This window comes from Sinocyclocheilus anshuiensis, unplaced genomic scaffold (genome assembly GCF_001515605.1).
Source record: "Sinocyclocheilus anshuiensis isolate Anshui unplaced genomic scaffold, SAMN03320099.WGS_v1.1 scaffold1576, whole genome shotgun sequence".
Taxonomy (NCBI): domain Eukaryota; kingdom Metazoa; phylum Chordata; class Actinopteri; order Cypriniformes; family Cyprinidae; genus Sinocyclocheilus; species Sinocyclocheilus anshuiensis.
Genome location: NW_015557202.1, coordinates 672,183 through 697,229, shown reverse-complemented (window position 1 = coordinate 697,229; position 25,047 = coordinate 672,183). Strand labels below are relative to the sequence as shown.

Sequence of the window (25,047 nt, the reverse complement as noted above, 5' to 3'; positions counted from 1 at the left end):
CAAATGTGCACGCAAAGAAAGAAGGCGCCGCTCAGTCAGGCGACTGAAGTTCAGCACGCTCGCACTCAAACAAGTTGGGTCTCAGATCAAGTCCGAGGACTGGTTTGGCACGATCGATCTAAGAGATGCACATGTCTCCATCCTTCCTCATCACAGGAAGTTCCTGAGGTTTGCTTTTGGGGGCAAAAAAGCAAAGACCGCCAGCTCGACCCAGCTAACTGCCCGTTTGGTACAGTTCTGGAGTTCCTGTGGGCCTGTTTATCCGCAGGGTTGACCCACACCACCCTAGAGGTCTTCGTGGCGGCCATTGTGGCCTACCATGCCCCTCTCGGTGGCCATTCAGTGGGAAGACACCCTCTTCTTACACTCTGCAGTGCGCTGAGGCCGAGGCCTCCGGCCAGAGAAGCTTATGCTAAGTGGTGGATCAGGATGCTATTCCATAGCCTTGAGCCCTCTGATCTCCCCTCTCCTCAAGGCTCACTCCTCCAGAAGTTGGCCTTCGGGCGGCCCCCGCCTACTTTAGCCATTCCTGGCTCCGTTTTCTCTCGCCTTAGTTGTGCTCTTCCACACTAGGCAGGGATTTGCAAGTCTGGCGGTGTGGGCATTCTCGTTCCCATAGCGTTTCGACGCAGCTCGAGTTCCTGAAGGGGATGTAACCATGGTTCCCCGAAGGGAACGAGACGCTGCGTCTCAGGGCCATACTTCCGGCATCCCTGCCAGCTCTTGCTTCACTCCTAGAAGCTGACGCCGGTTTCACCGCACGTGCTTTTATACTTCCTGGTCACTACGTCACCCCGCCCGTGACGTCTCGCCCATCCATTGGACTGATTACACATGTGATTCAGAGCGTGGTCATGCTGGAGGCGTTCCCGTAGCGTTTCGACACAGTGTCTCGTTCCCTTCGGGGAACCATGGTTACATACGTAACCTGGAGACGACTTTCATTGTACTCAGTGATGCAATAATTCAAAGCTTAACCCAGAAAAAAGCAGAAAACTCCTGTGAAGAAATGTAATTTTGCTTTTTTATTTGTGAATAGTTATCGTTTTGTGGTCATAATGGGTTGTGCAATTGTGCCAGGACTGCCAGAAATCATAATGATGTGTTTGACTCTAACCCAGCCTTTGGCATAAAAACAAAACAAAAACACCTGTGCATCATTTTCAAGACAACCAAGAGAAAAACCAGCCTAAAATGGCAACAGCAGGGTTGTGTGCCATCAAGAATTAAACTGAGAATGTATTACATGTTCCAATTCAATTCTTGAATTTAAGTTGAGGTAGCAAATTTGAATTTAAGGACTGTTGTAAATGTAAATTTTGTGAATGTTCTTTTCCATAATACATAATAGTAATTTTTCAGTATGAATTACTCATGAACATCTTATCATTCTGAAACTTGATTTGAATAATCAGTGTATTTCATTATATTTAACTTTAATTTTGTAGACGATGGTAGATCAACACTTTCCTAAAATGCACTCAAAATATTAGGTAGAATTTTGAAAAGAGTGTGATAGTTTGTGGTGCTGTTTTGACAGTTTGTATTAGTTCATTTAATTAGTTGAGAAAAAAATAACATATTAGGGAATACATATGATTATTCAAACCTCATGAATATCTTTGTTCATTATGTTCATTGTTTTGAAATTTCTCTGTTATGTGACTATGTTGAGTTTCTTTGAATTATATTCAGTAAATTCCTCTTCCTGACGGTTCAATTCAAATTCCAATTCAACATCCTGTCAGGTATCGGCAATTCCATTCCAGTTTCAACTCTTGAATTGAAAGCGAGCCATTTCTTCCATTTGGAATTTTGTCTGACTTTTGAATGGCAGTTTTCTTGAACTAGAAGCACTGCTTGTTGAGAATAGTGGAGCACTTTATGAGCAATTATTCTGAGGCCTGAGTGGATTGAGGGACTGGATTGACATTTTTGTGCACGGGGAGCTTCTAGAATGTAAATTAAGTCTTTGAACATCTCTTTCCTCTTTCCCTTCCCTTTGAAGGATTTGGTCTGATTACATGCATTTTTACCTCCCGGTTTCTCATAAGAGTGGCTGAAAACACTCCTTAGTCTTCCCTTTTACATTCAGAATAGTACCAGCATGACAGTACACACCTTTTGAATATTTTTTCTATTATGAATAACTCTAAACCCAAGCCGGGTCTAAACTCAACAATTTCCCACTTTGTTCTGAAATGAAAATGAAAACTCAAGCATAAAATTAAGTCAAACATATTTCTCTATTCACAATTCACTCATGCAAGAAATTGGCAGGCACAAACAGAGCAAGGACAAATGGACAGCTGAAAAAAAAACATCTATACTACCGTAAACAAAAGACTACTTAAAAAAGCACAGCTGTTTCTTCAATGTTATGTTTTATGAATATTTTAGAACAATATACTGATATGATATATGATATATGATATGATATGATATGATATATGATATACGATACGATACGATGGTATGATATGTAAGATTTCTGCTGTAATTATAACAAAGCTGTTTGCTTTCAAACTTTTTTTTTTATTTACAGAAACTGGGAGTATCAATATATCAATATAGTAAATTAATTAACCACAGTTTCAAGATTTACATGCTCTTCAATAAAACAATAGTTAATATGGGAAAAATGATTTCAGTTGAATCATGTGTTTTAATTAAAATGGACAGCCATTTTTTTTACATTTAGAGTGTGATGTTGCATGAAGAAAAAAAAGAAGGAAAAAAATTAGAAAAAAGTATAATTATTTATTTATTATAAATAAATATATTCTGATTTTGAAGTAAATTAAAACTTTTTTTTCTTTCAAGTTTTAATCATAATTCATTTCAGTAATTACATGGAATAACAAATGCTTAATCCTAATAATGGAATAATAAATGTTTATTTCTTGGAGACAGAGTTAAAAAAAAATAGTAGAGACGTCTAACAGCTCCTTTGGTGAAAAGGAGTGTGGCCTTCATGTTGCGCCTTCTTTAAACATGGTTTCCTTATGTCCCAGCATGGTTAAATCCACGTTGCCTTGGGAACTCTGGAAGTGTGAGCGTGAAGGAGGCTGAGAAGTAAAACCCACTGGGTCGCAGGTGCTGGAAATGAACAGTGTCCAATGATCCTGAAAGACAAGGCAATTTGGCAGGCACCGTCGGAATAATGAGAATAGAATGGTAATGTTGCAGGGCTGAGCTGACTTGCTGGGGCATTTGCGAGCCAGGCCGAGGCCAGCGTGCGCGGCGGTCTCCACGTCGAGGTGTTTGCACATTAACCTGCATAAATAGGGGTTACAGAACCCACAACGCTCCGCCTGTGTCTGTGTCTGACTGAGGGTAACACTCACCCTGTAAAGTCATAGTACGGCTCCTAGTACAGGCAACACAGAAATCTATTCATGTCAATCTAGCCAGTGCAAACTGAAGATACCACAGGAAGCAATATGAGAAATACATGTCGAAGTAAGAGAGATTGAGAAAGACAGAGAGAGAGAGAAAGTGGACTCTCCAGAAAGGGATAAAGAGATGGATGAGGCGTAGCTGTCTCTTAGGGGAACTGCTCCGCATGTTCTCTCAGATGTGACAAAGCAATATAGATTAGACGAACTTGAAATAAAGGAAGAACCCTACTAACCTGCTGCCAGATACATTACAGCTAGCTGAAAACACCTTGTCAAACAAGGGAAGAGGTAGACTTAAGACCAGGAAACTGCTTTGAAATGGTACCTTGTCAAGTTACAAGTTAATCATGATTTAAAGAAGTTCAACTACTTTTAAGTCCACTTTAGACATTCTACTATAAGTAACTTTGCAACTAAATGTCAACTACCAGTCATGAGAGTGTAGACAGTCTGCTTAATATCTGCAAAACACTTTAATTTGATGGTCACCTAATAGACATTGTACTATTACTTCTATTAATGCTAATACTAATAAGAGTTAGTCGACATGTACTTGCAAAGTTATTTGTAGTTACTTATAGAATGTCTAAAGTGGATTATATCAAAATAAAGTGTTACCTTTCAGTGAACAGTTCTTAAAATAACAGTTTTTTTCTTAATATAAAGAACATTCTAATAATGTAAAGAACCTTTTTTTTTACTATAAAGAACCTTTTGTGGAATGGAAATGTTCCATAGATGTTAAATGTTCTTCATGGAAACATCAATGCCAATAAAGAACCTTTATTTTTAAGAGTGTACAGTTAAATAATACAATTAATCTATAAAAAAAATGTCTGTGACATTGCAACTGCATAAAATGTGACACGTTTTATTTAACTAACTTGACCTATACTGGCTTTCAGCAAGTAAAGTCACTTATAATGTGCAGACTACTTAAGCATGTGTCAACAGACAACAGCCGAAAAAAAAAGTTACCCACTTGTACACAGTTAATTTAAGCAGAAAGCGGAACCGAGAGAAATTTGATGAGCGATAGAGAAGTGAATGTTGATCTGAGAACTTTGTCTGCCAGGATCTGCCACTCAATACACTTAAATTAATAATAAAACACAGAGTCATGCTTTGATGCAGAGACACTTGTGTTTAGGTTGTGAAACCTTGTTCTCATTTTAATGTGAACTAGAAAACCGACTTGGATGTTTTGAAAAGATGAGAAAAGGGAAAGAAAAAAAGAAAAGGGTTTCACTGAAGCCTTGTGCCTATTATTTTGCTCAGAAAGTCAGCAGTCTTCACTCTCGACTAAAACTGTGTCAGGCAGACATTGTCGCTGTTTCAAAGTCATCTTATCCAGGTTTATCTATTATGGCTTTTTCACTTTTAAGACCAGTTAGAGACTGTTTACATCATGTTGGCACTGTAGCTCTTAAAGTGACGGTGCACAGTAATGTTCCTTGCTATCTTTCCATTATCAACAAGGTTTTTCCAAATGCAATGCGAAGCCAACAAACATTCCCATCTGTTATCTTGGCGAGAGGTTAATGCTTTTGTTGACCTCCTGATGCCCTAACATCATGTGGGCTACATGTCTTTATCACAACTCTGCTGTGCACGCTCTGTTTTTTAAAGTCCCCTGCTTTTCTCTCTAAACAAATCATGCCTTAAGAACACAACTAGCATTTACTGAACCATAGGAGAATTGTCCTGCAGAACACAGGAGAATTACCAGCACTCCTTGAAGACATGCGGGCATCCATCAGGTTACTGCTTGAAAATTACAAATCGCTGATGTCATATCACCAGAACATCTGGAAGAGCCATAATTATCTGATATCATGAAATACATTTATTCATGTTTTCAGCTCTGACATTTCAATCAGTGGTGTGTTTGGGTTCTCTAAAGAATGGATGATGAATGGATGATGTGTCTTGAAGGTGAAAATGAACTCATCACAAGGTTTCAATCGATTCAGGCATGCACACTGCTGAAAAATCCAGCTTAAGCTGGTATTTGTGGGGGTTTGCTGGCCATTGGCTGGCTGACTAGCCAGCATGTATTAAAAAAAAACTGCCCAAACACCTGAAGCTGGTTAGACCAGCTAGTAGTAAGTTTGTTGCTTGGTCATTAGTTGGTCAATCATCTTATAGGCCTACTAGTGTTCCATAAACTATATGTTCCAAAACACTACCACTTTAAACTGGATTTTACATTGTTGAGTAAAATACATTGACCTCACTATATAGTTTTGAGTGCACTGAAAAGAAAAACAATCTAAAACTTGTTGGTAAAATTCATATCTTTAATTGTTGTCTCAATTTCTTGAGTCAAAGGTAACTCTCAATGAAGAGGAAGAAAGAGATTTGAAATACTAAAATGATATTGTCATCATCTCAGTGGTGGTGCAGGTGGTTTTATTTTAAAGAACAAAAATATGTCATCTCACCGAAAGAAGGTGAAGCTCTTTTCAGCAATGAGAAGAAATTGATTTGCATCCTTAAAATCTTTCTTTAACTTTGTAAATTTTTTGTCTCTTCAAAAATTATAATAATACCATTGTGATTAGCAGCCACAACTCTCTGTATAACTTACCATAGTTCTAAAGGAGGTCAATGCTCATCATCAGCAACAACAGCTCCAGAACCTTCACCACAAATCAGACAATGCTGTTTAAAGGGGTCCTATTATGCGTTTTCACTTTTTTAATTGTAGCTATTGTGTGCTGCGCATTTTACTGAGGACAGCTTCCACAACACGAATGATTAGTGCTGGATTCGCCAAAAGCTTTTGTTGATAGACGGAGCAAGGGGCGTGGCAGTACTGAAACACCGTCTAAGCTGTTCACCAATCACAACGCACTGGGACAGCTAACCAATCACAACACATTTTGTTTTTCGGAAGGCGGACCTTCATCAAAGCCGGAACTAATCGAGCCGTTTGTGCCAGCCAGGGGAGAAAGGTATTTTAATAATGTAAATTATGTGAAAAATAATGTGTTTTTCGAACCACCAAGCATGAGAGCATGTTCTAGTACACCCCCAAAACAAAATCAAGACTTTGTAAAAGAGCATAATAGGACCCCTTTAAATAACAAGGAAAAGGGACAGCTATTTTAATGTGAAATTCAGGCAATATTGATGCAATTGTTCTTTTCTTAGTTATAACACATCTCTTTCCACCATGTATTCTTCCATTACATAATAACAGCATAATTGTCATTCATTTGAAACAGAACATTTGCAGACCAATCTTTGAAAAAAAAATCTTTAATTTATTTGCTGAGATAATTTAAAATCTCATATTTTTCTTTTTTCTTTTTTGTTAACTTGTTAACACATAAATTTCAATAATAGTTATTGGGATCCAAAGGTTGGTACTGTTAAAATAAATTTTAAGATCAAGAATTCTTATTTTCTTAGTTTCTTTAACAATGCCTCCTTTCACAAATCTAATATTCAAAAGTTTAGGGTCGGTACGATTTTTTTATATTTTTAAAATACATCTCTTATGCTCCCCAATTCTGCATTCAAAAATAACTGTTTTCTATTTTCATATATTTTAAAATGTAATTTTATTCCTGTGATGGCAAAGCTAATTTTTCTTAATTTTTCACAATTTTTTATTTTTTTTTATTTTTTTAGTATTATCAGTGTTGAAAAAAGTTGTGTTCCTTTCACTCCTTTCATTCACTGCACTGTCAGTTCTGATTACGGTTCTACAATGTGGACAACCATTAAATGACTGAAAGAAAAATCCCATCAAGAAACATGTACTGTTCAAAAGTAAATTAGGAAATTGGGGATTGCCCCGTGGTCTTCCCTGTCATATTTAATAATTGAGCCTCTTCGTCATTCAGTGTGATGGCACTCATTCTCTTCAAAGGCTATGGGCTGCTTGGCATTGCCAAGATCTCCAATCAAAGAAAAGTTTCACATCAGCCCATCATAACAGGAGAAATGCAGAGTTGTCTGCTTGACCTGGTCTGACTTCTACTTTAAAGGCGGTTTGTTTAAAAAAAAAAATCATGAGAGAGAGAGAGAGAGAGAGAGAGAGGTGATAGTCTCTTCAGTGGTCTGTAGTCTCTCTATAGTTCTGTAGTCTCTTAATCTTATCCATTAGAGAAAACGCTAGACCATAGGAAAGACATTTCTCAAAATTCAACACTTACGGGGAAAGAACATTTTTGACTGCAAAAGGAATAGCTCATCCAAAAATGAATATGTGCGAAAAGAATTTACTCACCCTCACGCCATACAAGATGTAGATTAATTTATTTGTTCATCGGAACAGATTTAGCATTACTAACTCATTTAGCAGAAATTTAGCATTACATGACTTGTTGCTCACCAATGGATCTTCTGCAATGAATGGGTGCCATCAGAGTTCAAACAGCTGATAAAAACGTTGCAATAATTCACAAGTAATCCACACGACTCCAGTCTCCAGTCTTAATTATGAATTTATTTCTTACAACCATACAGCTTTACGCTTCACATGAAGTTAATTGATCGACTGAAGTTGTGTGGATTACTTATGGATTTTTGAGATGCTTTTATCATCTGTTTGGACTCTCATTCTGATGGCATCCATTCACTGCAGAGGATCCATTGGTGAGCAAGTCATGTAATGCTAAGTTTCTCTAAGTCTCGTCCGATGAAGATAAAAACTCATCTACATCTTGGATGGCCAAAGGGTGAGTTTCACATTTTCATTTTTTGGGTGAACTACTCCTTTAAAAGCTTTGTGATTTCAAAACTGGCATTGTTTTTGGCTAATATTTGTGAAGTAGACTCTACTAGCAGACTTACTATGCCGACTTAGAATTTTTTTGTTTCATCAGACTATATTTCTGTAGAAGGTGTGAGGGTGAAATTGGTTGTGTAATGTCAGACCCCTTCTGTGTGAAGTTTGCCACTCATAAAGTAAGAGGCAGGATGGAGGAGGAATTAACGAGCCACCTGCTCCAGGGTCCAGTTTCTCAAATAAAATGAGAGCAACCCGCTTAGACACACCCCCAGGCTCCGACAGATTAAAATAAGATGCCACAATGTGACAGGAATATATGACTACACACAACCCTTCAGTTAACTAGCCATTCTTTTGTGACGTATATTCAGTAGATTTTAGTAATTAATCTGAAAGTACAATTATAGCTAGTTTAAAGTGAAGTCATTAGGATTAAAGTGATTTGGATGGATGGATGCTTTGTTCTCTACATATGAATTCTTCTCCTATAAGAAATGATAGAGCACTATACATTTACTTTAAAGTCTCTTACTTTTATCCAAGTGATTGAACAGCAACAACAAAAAAAGATTTTCTTCGGTGGGGAAGTCTATGTCTGCCAGTCCATTAAAATAGAAAATGTCAGAGGAGATTATCACTCTGACCATGGCCCCAAAGCCCAGGTGTCAGTCTGACTCAGTGATTCATTTTACAGTTTGCTCTTGTCCTGAGTTCTGTTGCTGATAAGGGATTTAGGAAGATTTAAAGAAAATTCCATAGCTGGGTCTCTACTGAATCAATGAACTGTATATCAACAAAATTCCCAGTCGAATTACTCAAATGTTTCTCATGCTGTAGGGAAAGCTTCTGGGTTTAATGTCTACAATTATCAGAAAATAATTTTAGCACAAAATATGGAATCAATAATAATTTGGCTTTACTAGGTTCAGGGCTCAACAGTAAAAAGGGCCTGATGAAACAGGGCCAGTGTGAGATTGTTTGTAAGAGCTGCACTTCCCATAAACATTTGGATTTCTCAAGATTGTTCTTGTGAATTATGCCGATTTATATGTCACCAAGCTAACATTGCAAGAATTACTTGTCCTGGAAGCATTAGCTAAAAATTATAATATTTTCTCTGAGGGACAAAGGAGGTTGTGCCTCCTATTAAAAAAAAAAAAAATCACAGGCAAAATTGTATGAAACAGTGTGTAACGGTTTTATTTTAGCATTATTGACAGGCAAAACTGTATGAAACAGTGTCTTAACAGTTTTATTTTAGAATGATGTATATACTATTATTATATTTATTACTAGCTTTTATTTTTATATTTCCAGTTTTCAAGTTTTAGTTACATAAATGTTGTGCTTTTGTCATTTTTATTATAATTTCAGTTTGTCATTTTAGTACTTCAACTTAAACCTAAACTTTTATTTCAGTTAGTTGCCAAGGAAGGCAGTGTCATGATTGGCTCAATGATCTGTCATTCGGATAATGCCTGCCTATCATGTTCTCTTCATCTCACAAGCGTACCTAGGATTAATTATACCACTCTGATATACCTGATTGGTCTAATGTTTGTATTATCATATTTGTGTTGAGTTTGAGGCCAGTAAAAATAGTGCTATTGTTAAGATATGCTAATTTCTTTCCTGTTCTCGAGTACTAAAAAGTGGTCTCTTCTTGTTCACAGTGCCGATCAGAGGTCTATTTGTGGAGTTGATGATCTCACCCTAGTGCCCGAGTTGTGATGTGGGGGTGCACCATGGCAATACAAGGTTCAATGGTGAGCCTGGCTTTACTGTTCTTTGGGATTCAAGCTGTTCCTAACCCCACCAGCAAACTAGTGAGGACCACAAGGGTGAGGCGACAGGTTCCCGAAGGTGGGGTTCCCTCTAGCAACCAGACCCAGGCCATGATCTTCAATCATGTATACAACATCAATGTACCTCTAGAGTCACTCTGTTCAGTGGACCTTGACACGGTACCAGGGCCAGGGTCAAACAAAGGTACAGCTGGGAGTGACAAGATGCCAACAGAGTACACAGAAGAGACAGTGGACTCGGACAGCCAGGTGACCTTCACCCATCGCATCAATATCCCAAAGCAGGCCTGTGCTTGTCCTGCGGCTGCCGCCATGGAACAGCTGGCTAGCCGTATAGAGATGCTGGAGAGGGAGGTGTCCTTGCTTCGAGCACAGTGTAGCTCCAGCTGCTGTGGAGAGAGCTCTGTTATTGGTGAGTTTTAGATTTTGAGGTGGATACACATTGCTCGCACATCCTGCAGTTTTATAAAAAAGTAATGTTTCTGAGTTCCGACTGGATTTGTTCTTTCAAGCATTCTTACTGTTATGGTATTTTCATTATATAACAGATAATGATCTAAATAAAGATTAGTTAAAAATGTTCAAACAGTTTAAATCAAGTAATCCTTGACTCATTTCAGGTCAAGGATGAGATGAGACAAAATAAGGAATAATTTTATGTACATGCTGTACTAAAGCTAATATAGCCTTACAGTTTTATGCTTTACTAAAAATAATTGAAAATTGACACTGAAGACTGGAGTAATGACTATAGAAAATTCAGCTTTTTCATCACATGAGTAAATTACATTTTCTAATACATTAAAAAAGAAAACATTTATTTTTTAATGTATATTTGATCAAATAAATGCAGCCTTGATGAGCATAGTAGATGTCTTTCGAAAACATTAAAAACTCCACAAATCTTTGAATAGTAGTGTATTAATTTAATTTATCACATGCCTTTGGATTACATATATGTACAAAATAGATAAATGGAGGATATTAATCAGCAATATTGACAAAAAGAGAAAATCACATGACAGCTCTTTGCTGGAATAACTTTCACTTTAATAAGATATCTAAAATATGTTAACTTAAGCTTAAAATTTTTAACTGACTCATTTTAATTAAAAACGTGCTTCTCAGTCAGACTCAAATAGCACTGAATTAGTGAAGTATCATCTAAGAATCAGTCATTGGAACTCTTTTTACCAGTTTCTATCCCTAATATTTCTTCGTGTACCTATTCATGTTGTCATTAAACAGGCAACTGAACTGGGTTATCCTGGGAAAGTTGTGTCACCCATAGATCCTTTTTCATCTTAGAAGTCCCAGATGGCACATAATGCAAAGAAGGTTGTATGAAAGAGTTAATATGTTCTGCTGTAGATAAATATTCAAAATCGAATATCATGGATTTACTATACACAGGTTGTGTCTCTGTTTTATAATGGATTAATCAAACTCAAATCTGTTTCAAAGCTTTTGGCTCATTGTACCTGGTGGATGAAACAAAAGTGCATCCTGGTCCTTCTGTCGGTTATGATGTGACTGCAGTGCTAAGTGAAGTAGAGGCTATATTGTACATTGACCCATAAGGACAACAGAACTTTGGAAGTTGGTAGTGTTGTGCTTGTTTAACGTCTCAAAGGGGCACTCGAGTGGATTCACACCTGCAAACCTTGGCTGTGTAGCCCCTCCAGGGCAGCTAAAAACAGCTGAAACACTGCAGTAGTAAAGGGAAAGTCGTATTAAGCTATACAAATGAGGTTAGATTGTGAACTAGATTAATTACAGCACTGCTGCTGGAAAGGTCTTCCCCTCAAGCCTTTGATAAGTCCTCTGTTTGCTGAATCAAGCTACATGCACTGGAGCTAAGAAGATTGCAAGATATTGCCTCCGAATTATTTATTTATTTATTTATTTTTCTTAAGTTTAATTTTAGTCCAACCTGATGGAAATTAAAGGAATAGCTCACCCAGTGTGAAATCTGTCATTATTTACTCACCCTCATTTTGCTGCAAACCTGTTTGAAATGCAGTAATTGCAGTAATTTTTAAGAATATGTTTAAAAGAGTGTCCTGGATACCGAAAGTGAGGTGAATGAGGACCAGAATGACCAAAAAAAAGCACTAAAAAAAGCACACTGATAAAAGTGGTCTGACTTCTTTCAGAACATATAATGATAGCCGTGTGTGAGGAACAGCCTGTAATTTCACTATATATACTTAAAGGGATATTCCACCCAAAAATGAAAATTCTATCATCATTTACTCACCCTCAAGTTGTTCCAACCCTTTATGAATTTTTTTCTTCTGCTGAACACGAAAGAAGATATTTTGAAGAATGTGTGTAATCAAACATTTTCTGGTCCTCATTGACATAGTATTATTACAATATATATATATACAGTATATATATATTTAGAAGTCAATGGGGACCAACAACTGTTTGGTTACATACATTCTTCAAAATGTCTTCTGTTATGTTCAGCAGTAAATAATGACAGAATTTATATTTTTGGGCAAAATATCCCTTTAAAATTATAGAGTCTGATGAATCAGTTCACTCAGGTCACAAAACCAGTTTGAATGATTAATTCATGAACCAGACGGGTCCAGTTATTTATTTCAATCACAAATTCACTGATTCAGTCACAGTGTTTAACATTAGTCTTCTTTTTTTTTTCTCCATGGCATTAGAGTGAGCAAAAGATGACAGATTTTTTATTTCATATTTGTTCAATCTTAGGTCACTTCGACTTCGTCCCTCAGTGTGGCCATGGCACATTCAGCATGGAGGTTTGTGGGTGTGTTTGTGAAGAAGGATGGATTGGCAAGAACTGTTCTGAAGCCCGCTGCCCAGATGACTGCTCTGGCCAGGGCATTTGCATCGAAGGCGGGTGTGTATGTGACCGTAACTTTGGCGGTGATAACTGCTCGGAGCCTCGATGTCCAGGTGATTGCTCAGACAGGGGGTTATGCATTGATGGCGAGTGTGTTTGTGAGGAAGCCTATGCTGGGGAGGACTGCTCACTGGGCAGATGTCTGAACGACTGCTCAGATCAAGGAACCTGTGTGAACGGAACCTGCCAGTGCCGACCCGGCTTCCTGGGGGAAGACTGCTCTCTCGTCTTCTGTGCTAATAACTGCAGCCAGAAAGGGGTGTGTAAGGATGGTTTCTGCGCCTGTCAAGAGGGATATACAGGAGATGACTGTGCTTCAGGTGAGTGTATAGTTGAGTACAATAAAAAAAACACCCTTGTGTTTTCTTATTGCCAACCCTTCTTGTTGCCAGAAAATTTGTAGACACAACTTATGGGTTTCAGATATTTATTTCCTGCATATTTTAGTGTTATTTCTAGGACTGTCAAATGCGCTTAATATTGTTAATCACATGATGTGCCGATTAATTAATCTAATTAATCACACATTAATTTTGGTTATTTCATTACTTGATATCATTTCAATATATCCAACCTGCCTGAACTACTACTTAAACTTGCTTTGTACTTTTAAATACACTGAAAATAGAACTAAAGAAACAATGCAACATAAAGCCCATACATGTACACAACTGATAAGAAATAAGAAACAATTAATATAAATAAAATATGATCACATGTAATGTGTGACACATAGATATTTTAAGGCAACTGTTTTTTCCTATGATCCATATGATCCATAACTTTAACCATATGTTTTTCCTGTAAGGAAACAGTACATCTGTTGTCTTGTTAAATATTGAATAGATTTTGAATAGATATCATTTGAATGGTAATTTATACTATTACAATTTGCAGCAAAATGTTGTTCTGTTAAATATATATATATATATATATAGAGAGAGAGACATCATGTACAGTAGCATTTTTTCATACCATTATAAACACTTGTTACAACTTGCTATATTGACACAGTGGAAGCAGTACAAATACGTTCCTCAAAAAAAATTAGTTTGTGGATAATTCACACATTCTGCCTTATATATTGCATAGTGAATTTTTTTAAGCATTTAAAATCCATCAAAGAGGAAATTGAGCTATAACAAAAGCTTGTTTATGAACATAATTTTCATAGCATACATTCTCTCTCAAAGTGTTTAAGTCAATTGCAGATAAACAAGCTACTTTATTAAGTAATTGTGCAACTGGTATATTTTCTTTCCAATATAAATGTTCTCTGGGAAGAACAGTAACCGTTTCCCCAGTTACCGGCACACGCGACAGATGCTAAACCCCACAGTAGGCCCCCCACTCCTCCAGTCATGGCTGTAAAATTGGTGACAACTCACAGCGTAACACCATTCATTTGTCAAAAGTCACATTCACAGGGAAAGATGTGTCAATATTAACCAGGCCAAAGCAATTTCTCCATCACGCTTACCCAGGTTCACAGCTAGTTCGTGGAAAAGACTGGCGAAACCCCACATTGCTGAAGACAGCTGTCATCTCATGAGTGGGAGAGGGAAGGGCAAATCATATTACCAGCCCAGTTCTCTGCCTCTTATTTTCTGCAAGACTGAGTGGAGGCAAAATTGCTTATTTCATTGCAATTAGGAGAAAATAGTGTGGTGTTGTCTGTGAGAGGTGGTGGAATACGGCGAGTGGCTGCTCAATTATTACTCTCCACGCAGCTTCAGAAGATTCTCTGCTCTCTTAGGTCTTCATATTATCAAGGGAATGAATTAGGATATGGCTTTTCTTTTAGTTACTCTATCCAATTTTCTCGTTTCATTAGGCCGATGAAACCATAAGCAAAAAGTATTTTGCAAACAGGTAGCGATGGGGGTAAAAGAAGAAATTAAGAAAATTAGATGAGATGAGAAGTTCCTTTCCTGAAATTTTCAAATAGTTTAAATTAAGTGATATTTGAAATGGCTTTCTTTGACAATGACAATTTTTCTAATCGACAAATATCAAGGAATTTAATTGCAAACTCTAACATAGCACTACACCTGCTTTTACACCTGTCTTTCAACTATAATTTAACAAAAGTCATTATGAAATAAGTAGTAGCACATTATACTCTACACACTTTGCCAAAACATAGTCTTTAGGTTATTCTGAAAGACTGTTAGCTGACATATTGTTGCTTCAGTACATGTCAACTGATAATCTAGACAAGCAAGGCTGCCAATACTAATGCATGTATACAAAGCTGAGAATGAATCCAGTTTGAATGGATTGAGAAAATAATTTGTGGTGAATGACATTTTTAACAATCAACTCACAGCACATAATGCAAAAAAAATAAATAATTAAGTTCTGTAAGAAATGTGCAGTTATTTTTAAATGTATATGTAGAATTATATACAGTGTGTGCGTGCGTACGTGCGTGCATGTGCGTGCGTGTGCGTGCGTGTGTGTGTGTGTTTAAATATATATATATATATATATATAATTTAAAAAGAAAACATTTCCTGATTATACTTAATATGCCAGAAAATATATACTGATTATGCAAAATATATTTCTTGTTATAGAAAGACATTTCAAATAATTGATGCCAGCTTTCAAGTTTGTAAGTGATGAGACTTTCTTGTGAGAAGTGGAAACTGATAAGCATCCAGTTGGAAAGACTGTTGCTCCCTTTTTGCCTAAGACTGTATCTGAATATCTGTGCTCCGCTTCCTGGATTCTAGTTTCTCCTTGAAAATAAAAAGGGGAGCTTAGCAACTAGATATGGGTGAAAAGCACAGATGCTAGAGTGATCAATTTTGCTAAGTATGCACCCTGGGACTTTTTTCTCTATTTTGATGGATCTGTTGTAGAGGGGGACCAGAAGGAATGCCAGTCTGTCCTGTTCGTGTGGAAGGAGCTGAATTGCTTTCTCAAGTCCTTAGTAATTCCCTAGGGGCCACTTATAGCTACTCCTATGAGCCCAGTATTAGGAGGAACTCTCATGTGTTCTGGAGACCCGGGTTGTTTCTTAGTCTCTTGGGTAGCCCAAATGGGATTCTCCATCTCTTTTTAGAAGTAGCATTTTTTTTTACTTTTTCAAGTTCACTACATACAGAAACATCAATCTACTATCTATCTATCTATCTATCTATCTATCTATCTATAATACACATTTTTAAAAAGGTATATGTGAACAAAAGTACTTGCAGTGTAATTTGCCTGAGATCACATCAGAGAATTTTCCATACCCGTCTCCTCAGAATAATTGCTTTTTAATCAGAATGATTCATATTCATTTGATGTCCTCATTCTTTTAATACTCAGTGTCACCTCCTATGAATCTGCAAGTTCGGGGTGTGTCAGAGAACACCATTGATCTGGAGTGGGAGGGGCCTGTGATCCTGACAGACTATCTCATCACTTACGCCCCCACAACCCCTGGTGGAGTACAACTAGAGATCAGAGTCCCAGGAAATGTTACCAACACCACCCTCAAAGGATTGGAGCCGGGTCTGGAGTACAACATCAATTTGTACGCCGTGATCGACAACATCATCAGTGCCCCAATGAACACCTTAGTCTCCACCTGTGAGTGCACTTCTCTCCTGAGAGCTCTTTTATTCCAAGAACGTCTGTGTTTTGGTCAGATAAGGCTATTTCTTTCTATTGAAATGTCTGAGGTGTTTTGCATAGATCTTGAATCTGACATTTTCATTGTAAGTGCATCATTGTTACCCAAGCATGACCCAGGTTTAATAGACCTGGATGAGAGATTACACACTCCTTCACAGTCCCATTTGCACACACACACACATACCTCATGTTAGTTCTTCAGAGGAACAACTGTCTGTCTTTGCCAACAGGATATGATTAGACACCCACCACCTGGTGACTAGCAGTGCCAGATTGGCAAAATGCTAGAGGGCCTTTCGTATACAGTCACTGCCTGTCAGCCTTGAGCAAAATGCCTCAGCCTAGAATAGAACACATCATAACAAACATTCCATTATTTGTGAAAAGCCAGTTGGGCATTCTACAGACAATCATAAATCACCACTGTCTGGCCTTCTGTTTCTTACATTTTTGCAGGCAATTCAGAGATAATAAAGACAATTGGAACTTAATGAATTTGAAAGAAATTGCTATTTGCATGTGGCATTTGGCAGGCATCGAGAGCTTGCTTAGACTTCTGAGATATTCAACTAGTGAAGCCATAATATCTGTAATCTAACAAAGATGAGACTTTTTGAACATTATTGCCCATTTTCTGCAATTGAAGCATATGCTTGCAATAGCTAAAATCCTGTGCAGTTAGCAACAAGAAAACATATTGCAAGGAAGCAATTAATAGAGAGAGAAAGCAAGGAAGGAAATAAAGAGAAAAGAGATAGATACAGTAAAAACAGTAAGGCTGGGTGGTATGACGGTATATACAGTATATTGTTAACACTGTATAAAGTGTCTATCGTTAAAGATTTTTTACCATCGTTTATTTCCTCGGCATTCAAATATATCTGCTTAGCACAGTACTACTTAAAAATTATATACACCTAGAGATATAAAAAATACATGTATGAATGAAAAAATAAAGTGCTAGATGTTAAATAGAGATATTAAGCGCAGTATGCATTGAAGAACTCAATGCAATGACACACTGAAGCGCAAACACAAAAAGCGCCTCTCTCAGACAGCATGCAATCGCAAATTCAGATATTTCGTGTCTTATTGCGCTTGAATGGTCAGATACATGCATAATTATATCAAAATGTCCGTCGTGTGGAATACTCATGTAAACACAGTTGGTTATGTGTTCAATAAACGTAAACAGTTGGGTGAAAACCAGTTTCAGTATACTGGATACGTGCAGTCAGTCTTAAAGGGACAGCAGCCTAATTTATCTGCTACTGTCTGTGTCATTAATGTTAATCAAACAACAAAAGACAAAAAGAAAATCATTCACTGCTCTTGACTGAATCACTTTTGGATCTTTAATAAGAATCAATTCATATTTGATTCAAACACTGAAGACTATGCAGTATTTTAATTTCTGTAGTATTACTACATATAAACTAGCTGAAAAATTTAAGTTTATTTAATAAATGTTTTGCTCTATTGTGTTTTTAATAAAATAATTAATCTGACTACTGTCAGATTTTATTTAGTAATACTTATTGTATGACAGTACATTATCACTTTCTTACAAACCATTAAATGTCATCATATACATGGAAGAAGCAGAACACTCCCAGCAGAGATAGCGTTTTATTACTGTTTCCATGATATTATTTTCAAATCCTCTGGAGGCTCTTACAATTGTTGACACTGAAAAGGCTGGAGGTTCACTTGTGTGTACTGTGAAATTACTGTAAAGCTATTTCCCGACTTCTATTCTTTGGGTTTCCCGACTGCATCCTTTATACAATAAATGTAAACTATTTAAGAAGCATTGCATGTTTAAAATATCTGGGAAAAATAACATAATCCTGAATATGTCTGCAAAGTGAACCTCTCTGTATCCACTGCTCTCTTTTTACAGAGCTAAAAGCAGAGACTAAAGATCCACCTTGGCTGAGAAAAATGTTGATTTATTGAACACACACAAGACGGAGGCCAATAATGCATCAATCTGTACCTTTTAGATCTCTCGAATCCAGACGGTTTACTCTTCAAATCCATCATGGAGACGTCCGTGGAGGTTCAGTGGCAACCCTTAGACTACTTGTTTGATGGTTGGGAAATAAGCTTCATTCCCAAGGTAAGGCTTTCCTTAGAATGTCACACTTCATTTGATTCTGCCCCTGCTGTAGCTTCTGGCATAACAACACTAAGGTTCTGGAATCTTGTAGCATTTGTGGACTTCAACATCTGCCACATTGTATTTCGACAACAGTAAACAAGAAAACTGCAATGTAAGGTTTTGACAGACATCTGTGCACAGCTGATAAATTAATGCTTTTTGAAGCCAAAGATGATTCAGTTTCTGACAGGTGCCTCTCAGCATGATAAATGTCAATCTGTCCTTGTTTGAAAGAGAATTATTTTGCATCATGGCAGAAACACAATACATCCTCCAGGCAGAGATGTTCTCACTAATCCCCTTTCAAATGTTCCATCTGGAGAAAGGACAAAACATTTTCAGCATGTGCATTCTGCACCCTCACAGGAAGAAGAAAAACGTCCAGCTCCTGCATGCTAACAAAATGTGGAGCTTGTGCTCAGTGCCTCAATAAGAAATAGCTGTGGGAGACATCGCCGTATGCAAAACAGCATGTCTCCTGTGCAACATACCTGTCATTTCACATCGAGGTGAAACATTTCTCCCTATGTATAATAACAAATATGCATCAGAGCCCCTGAGGCATTATTTCATTTGGTTGTAGCATTACTATTAAGACCCAGCCATTGAATCTGTAAACAGTGTTTCCCTCCAACAAAAGACATATCAGAGGTATGCTTGTGTGTAATGGAAACCGGTAAAGTGGGGATTATGGTTTACTTAAATGGTTCACACAAAGGATTTCCTTTAGCCAGGAGATGATTTGGCGAATCTATTTGTAGACAGTTTTGAGAGCTCAGTCGGGTAATAGCCACACGTTTTTAGGACCCCTTGAAGAGTGCAGTATTCTGTCCTGTGCTGGGAAGTCTAGGTCTCATGCCACTGTCTTAGCTTTCAGCAAAATCCATAGCTTATGCCCTGGCAAAGTGAGTTCATGAGTTTCATAAATCCCTTATTTTTTTGGACTAAAAGAAGAAAATACATTGGAAACAAAGTCAAAAGCCTCTTTCAAGGGAACAGGAAGTTGAATACAAAGAAGCCGACGGTTGAGGGTGGGGGGATCATGGTGCACTTCAATCTTCCATCGGTGAGAGGGTCTGCTAAGAGCACCGTGCATGAGAGCCAACTCTGGTACGCCACTAGGGAAATCATATTAGAAGTGGAAGTCATATCCTCTGTGGATTTAATCCTACAAAGCGTAAGAGCCTGATTTTCCACAATATCGTAATGGATGTGAGGGCAGGGACAAGTGTGTGTTCACTGAGTCAATGGCAAAAAACAAAAGGAAAGAGGCTTTTTAGAACAGTCACATCTTCTGAAACCCTCGCACACTTTGATATTGCTTGATTTCATAATCTTGTGGGGTGCGATGCATCAAACTCACAAAGTGCTCTGCTAAGCGAGTTGGGAAAAAAACAAGGCTTGATTCAATACATCAAACATCTGGCGAAATGTTTCTACACTGAAATTCCAGCAGCTTCTTTGTTTACACAGCCGACTGCCTCCTGAAAACAATCTCTGTCGATTCGAGCAGTATACTGTATATTCCTGCATGCCTGCCTGCACTCTGATGCCAGAATTGTGAAATGTGATATTTTTGTATGTGTTTGTGTCTTGTGCACGTCAAAGGACAATGATGGAGGGATGACAGCACAACTACCTAGTACCATCACGTCGTTCCACCAAACAGGGCTGCGGCCTGGGGAAGAATACACTGTCAACCTTGTGGCCTTGAAAGACCAAGGAAGGAGCCAGCCTGTTACTGCAACCATTATCACATGTACGCCTCTCACTCATTTACAATACATTTACATTACAAAGCGTTTTACAGTGCAGTCAAGTAATACCCTTAGTGTATGTGTGTTCCCTGGGAATCAAATCCATGACCTTGGCATTGTTAGCACCATGCTCTACCAGCCGATCTATAGGAACACCCACGCCTCACTGTTTCATTCTCTGATAACTCAACCATGTTTTTCTTGAACTTGCTGTATATATCTTTGATTTTTGATGACCTACATAGAGTGGGTTGTGCGTCCCAATACTTGCATTTTCTCATTACCCCTACAATGTCAGTATATTGCACCTTTAGTCAATAAGATCTGTGTAAGATTCTATAGTGCAACTTAAGCTTTTTGTTCAGTAATTGTTTCTGAGGAACTTGAAGACCATTTGCAAGGCTCCATAATAATAAAACTAATGCATTCTTATAGTAATTAATTATTTAGGAATGAGGTCTGTCATCTGTCATGAAATGTACCACCATGTTCCATCATAACATAAAAAGTAATACTAGACACCTCTTGTCCACTTTACTGATACATTACTGATAACATTTCCCTTTAATAGTTTTTTTTTTTTGCCTATTTGCAAATGCTTCTATTTATTATATTATATTGTATCAATTGATTAAAAAATGAACTAATTAATTACACATTTTTATGAAATTAATTGTGATTAATCATGATTAATCCCACCTAACATGAAAGTTTTTAAATATACTTTTATATTGCAATAATTTCACATTCAGTCTTCAAATTAATGTAGAAAAAAACTGTTTGTTTTTTATATTTGTTTAGTGGCATCTTTTTTATGTCTGAAGGTGAGTATCACTGATACCAATACTACTGATGTCTCTAGGAAATAGTCCCCCCCCCCCATTTTTAACCATTGACTATAGCCATTTAACTTTACAGTAGTAGAGGGAGACAGTGCTGGGCTGCTCCAGGACAATTCTGAAAACCACTGCATTTCAGAGACATGTTCTTAAACCTGACTCATATATAACAAATACTTATATACATGCACAATTTTAAGGCTAAATAAATGCAAGGACTAAATAAACGCAATTCTTGTCAAGAAAAAAGAGACAGAAGCAGCACTTGTGAGTGGGGAACCCTAGCTCCGCCCCTGCGTTAATTGCATTAAATATTTTTAACACCGTTAAACTGAAAAAATGTATCGCATGTGTTAACATGCTAAATTTGACAGCACTAATTATATTATATTATATTATGATGCCTTATTTAGTATCAGCCATGACTGAATTAACTATGCTCAAGTTTTGTGATAGTGTGTAGATGCTCTTAGTGTGGAATGGCAGAACAGGATGTTTCATCATTGATGGAGACATAAAAGTTTGCAAGGCAAACAAATGCTCCTTGGGCGGAGTGCAGGGAGATCTAGTTTACCGTTGCTTTCTGTGTGCTGAGAAGATGAAAGCGCAAACAATTTGAAGTGTTTTCCCTTCAGGTTACTCAGCCAGCTGAGTCACTAGTGTCTCTTTTGTAGATGGAGCTGACAAGTTGGAAGTGGCTTGAGCAGTGATTTCCTCCACCCATCTACCATGTCCTGTCGTTTTTCCCCTGTCCTTGATGCTGAAATCAGTAGTGCAGCAGTGAGGCTGAACAGAGGGCTCACCTTCAAACTATACTACGAACACAGTCATTTTACTGTTAGTCTGCTGACAGTGTGTTGTCAGAACGAAACGCAATTGTAAATGTGTCTGACAAGACATGCAGAAAAACATACAGCCAGGGATATAGTGCACTCTCTAAGGAAGGTATGTAAACAGACCTTTCAAATGACGTGTGAGAGGGGCTGGGCTGGGCTGGGAAGGCATAAACTGCAAGGAGGTGTCACATTGCTTCAGCTAATGGAAAATGTCACAATGATGAATGGGTGAGTCTGCCAGCAATTATGCACTTAATGTAAACTTCACCCAAGAATTCTTCTTCTTTCACTTACAGACAGGAGGATTAGATTCAATTGATCTTTTCCTGGACAATTGAAATTGCATGAATGCTGTGAAAACGCCATTAATTTATACGGGCCTCACTGTCTAGCATAATTAAAGAGGCATTAATTATGCATGCGAGTCCATTAATATTTCACGCGTCCACTGCAGATTCCTTATTGGATAAAGAAAGACAAATTTGATGTCACTTAATTATTTATGTGTGCAAAGATTTATCTATCCCCGGAGAAAGCCTGGGAAGACAAGTTTTCGCTAAGCGTGCACTCGGTACCTCATGAGTTTGCTTCACAGTAATTATGCTTAAGCGCTAAAATACAACATTTTTGGGGAAAAAATAAACAGTAGTCTACTGCCTGGTATCTGGTGTGCTTAGACTTCAAAATGAGACTGTGCTGGTGTGCCTAGAATAAAACCAAGAAATCACCCTTGTGGATTGAATAGGCTGTGTAGAGGACTTAAAGTAAATATTCCCATGAACAGGGTGACATAATTTCCTCATACTTGGGGTTCCTCCTAAACCCTCGTTTTTGATTAACGGGTCACATTATGTAGTTGTAATACTCTTTAGGGAGTAAAAATGGCATCATGTGCAGTATATGTTGTAGGCGCATCTTTTTGAAAGGTAAACGTACGATTCAGCGCAGTCTCACCTGGTCCAATTAGTAGCGTTTTGCATATCACAGCAGAATGAGGTCAAGGTTGGAGATGAGCTGAACTGTTGAGGTCAAAAGTTCCAGAGATGTTCATCTTCCTTCACAATACCTGTTTCTGAGGCAGATGGTCATGTTGCCCTATATAAAGAAGCAGGTTAATTATTCACACAGCCATTATTAAAAGAGACTTTTGGAGGCTCAGCATGGCCACTTGATTCAGTCGCTTGAGTGCGGGTTTGCAGTGGTACTGCCTGCTGTCAATATCTGGTGAATATTACTGACAATTTCTCATGCACTGTACTTGAAATACTGTACTGGATAACTTAACATATAAATAAATATATTAACATATATTTCCAGTTTAATATGGCTTCAGGTAAACACTGTGGCTCTCAGTTTTCAAACATTGTTTGGTTTAAGTGGTTCAACTTCTGGCTTAACCACTGGTATTTGTCCCAAGATTCAGTGTTTGGCTGCTTAGCATGATCTAGTTAGCTGTAATACCATAAAAACATCTTGCTCAATTGACAGCCATTCTATGTATTCAGAGAATAGTTTTTATAATTTTTTTCAAGAAACATATACGTCATCATAATTTCAATAGGTCATAGTAAGTTCTGCCAAGCTGAACTGAGCAGCTGTAGATGGAGGCTGAGCAGAAGAGGCAGTTTTTCAAAACCCTAAAGTTGATATTTTTGCAATTTCCTGTGGTACTTTTTGTGTCACATAAACTACACATCTCACCTTTTAAATAGTCACAGTTCACTATATTTAAAGTTCAAGCTTGACTTGCAAATTCAGCGTTATTCTGTACATTCCGCTTCCTCGTTTTTAAATAAGGTTTGCCACCACTTTTTGACCCTGCACTGTTACCTTTCTAATGATACAGTAGACACAAAATACGTTTTTTGTTAGGTCTGTACTGTAGCTTAGGGCTATGTTTTTCTGTGGAAAAATACACTTCAAGCAAACTCACATATTTGCTAATTTGTATTTTATCTTCATTTGTATTTAATGGAACAAAAAGGGATGTTTTATGTTCATCATTGATCATTTAATCATTCAGACTGTCATGTTGTGTTTTTTTTTTTTTTTTAAAGATGTTAAACTCAAATCATCAAATAAACACCCTTAGGCACAAATTACTCAAAACAAAATTTCTTATGCCACTGTTACCATGTTAGAGAAATTTCTATATGATTTGATTCTATATTATCAACTCCTATATTAAGGGTTTTAAACCTTTACAGAGCCAAGGACCTTCACCATTTTTTCACTTTATAACTGCATTTATATTTAGATTATATCATGCTGATCAGATTTTTTTTAATTGTTTAAAATGTTAGAATTTAAAAGAAAATTCAGTATGTTTTCTATATCTTCTCCAAGCACCTGGAGTGCTTGTATGGACACCCAAGGTCCTCAGACTCATGGTTGAAAACCCTTCTAGCATATTGAGAAGCTGACTTTTCTTATATCAGTGATGTTGTCTTGTGTTTTTTTCCATCAGTGATCGATGGGCCAACACCGCTTATTGTACGAGATGTCTCAGACACGGTTGCCTTTGTGGAGTGGAGCCCACCCAAGGCTAAAGTGGACCAGATTATATTGCGGTATGGGCTGGTAGGGGTGGATGGACCAAAGACCACCTTTCGCCTGCAGTCTACTCTGAGCCAGTACTCCCTCCAAGTCCTGAGGCCTGGATCCACATATGAAGTATCAGTCAGTGGAGTCCGGAATGGCACTGAGAGTGGAGCCATTTCCACAGAGTTTACCACAGGTGAAAGAAAGCAGTTCTGACTGTGTACATTATTTTTCACTATTTACTTTTGATTTTAGTTTTCACATTCTTTATTTTAGCTATACTAACATCTTTATTTCAAGTGGAGTAGGTCTGCTTCATTTATATAAACATTTATATTTGATTCCAGAAATGCAACTTGATAATCCAGCTTTCTGTGATCCATTTAAGTGACTAGTACATTATCGATTGTGTCTTTTTTTTTTTTTTTTTTTTTAAAAATCGA

At 37.5% G+C, this 25,047-nt stretch overlaps 1 protein-coding gene across 1 annotated transcript in view; it reads left to right on the top strand.

Annotated features, from left to right (window-relative positions):
• Nucleotides 1-25,047, top strand: part of LOC107678918 (tenascin-R-like) — a 158,601-nt gene that overhangs the window by 102,168 nt on the left and 31,386 nt on the right. The window contains exons 4-9 of the mRNA XM_016474320.1: nucleotides 9,819-10,362; nucleotides 12,684-13,157; nucleotides 16,159-16,422; nucleotides 18,474-18,589; nucleotides 20,240-20,390; nucleotides 24,531-24,813. Coding sequence (XP_016329806.1) covers nucleotides 9,876-10,362; nucleotides 12,684-13,157; nucleotides 16,159-16,422; nucleotides 18,474-18,589; nucleotides 20,240-20,390; nucleotides 24,531-24,813 — 1,775 coding nt within the window. The 5' untranslated portion in view covers nucleotides 9,819-9,875. The remainder of the gene's footprint in view (nucleotides 1-9,818; nucleotides 10,363-12,683; nucleotides 13,158-16,158; nucleotides 16,423-18,473; nucleotides 18,590-20,239; nucleotides 20,391-24,530; nucleotides 24,814-25,047) is intronic.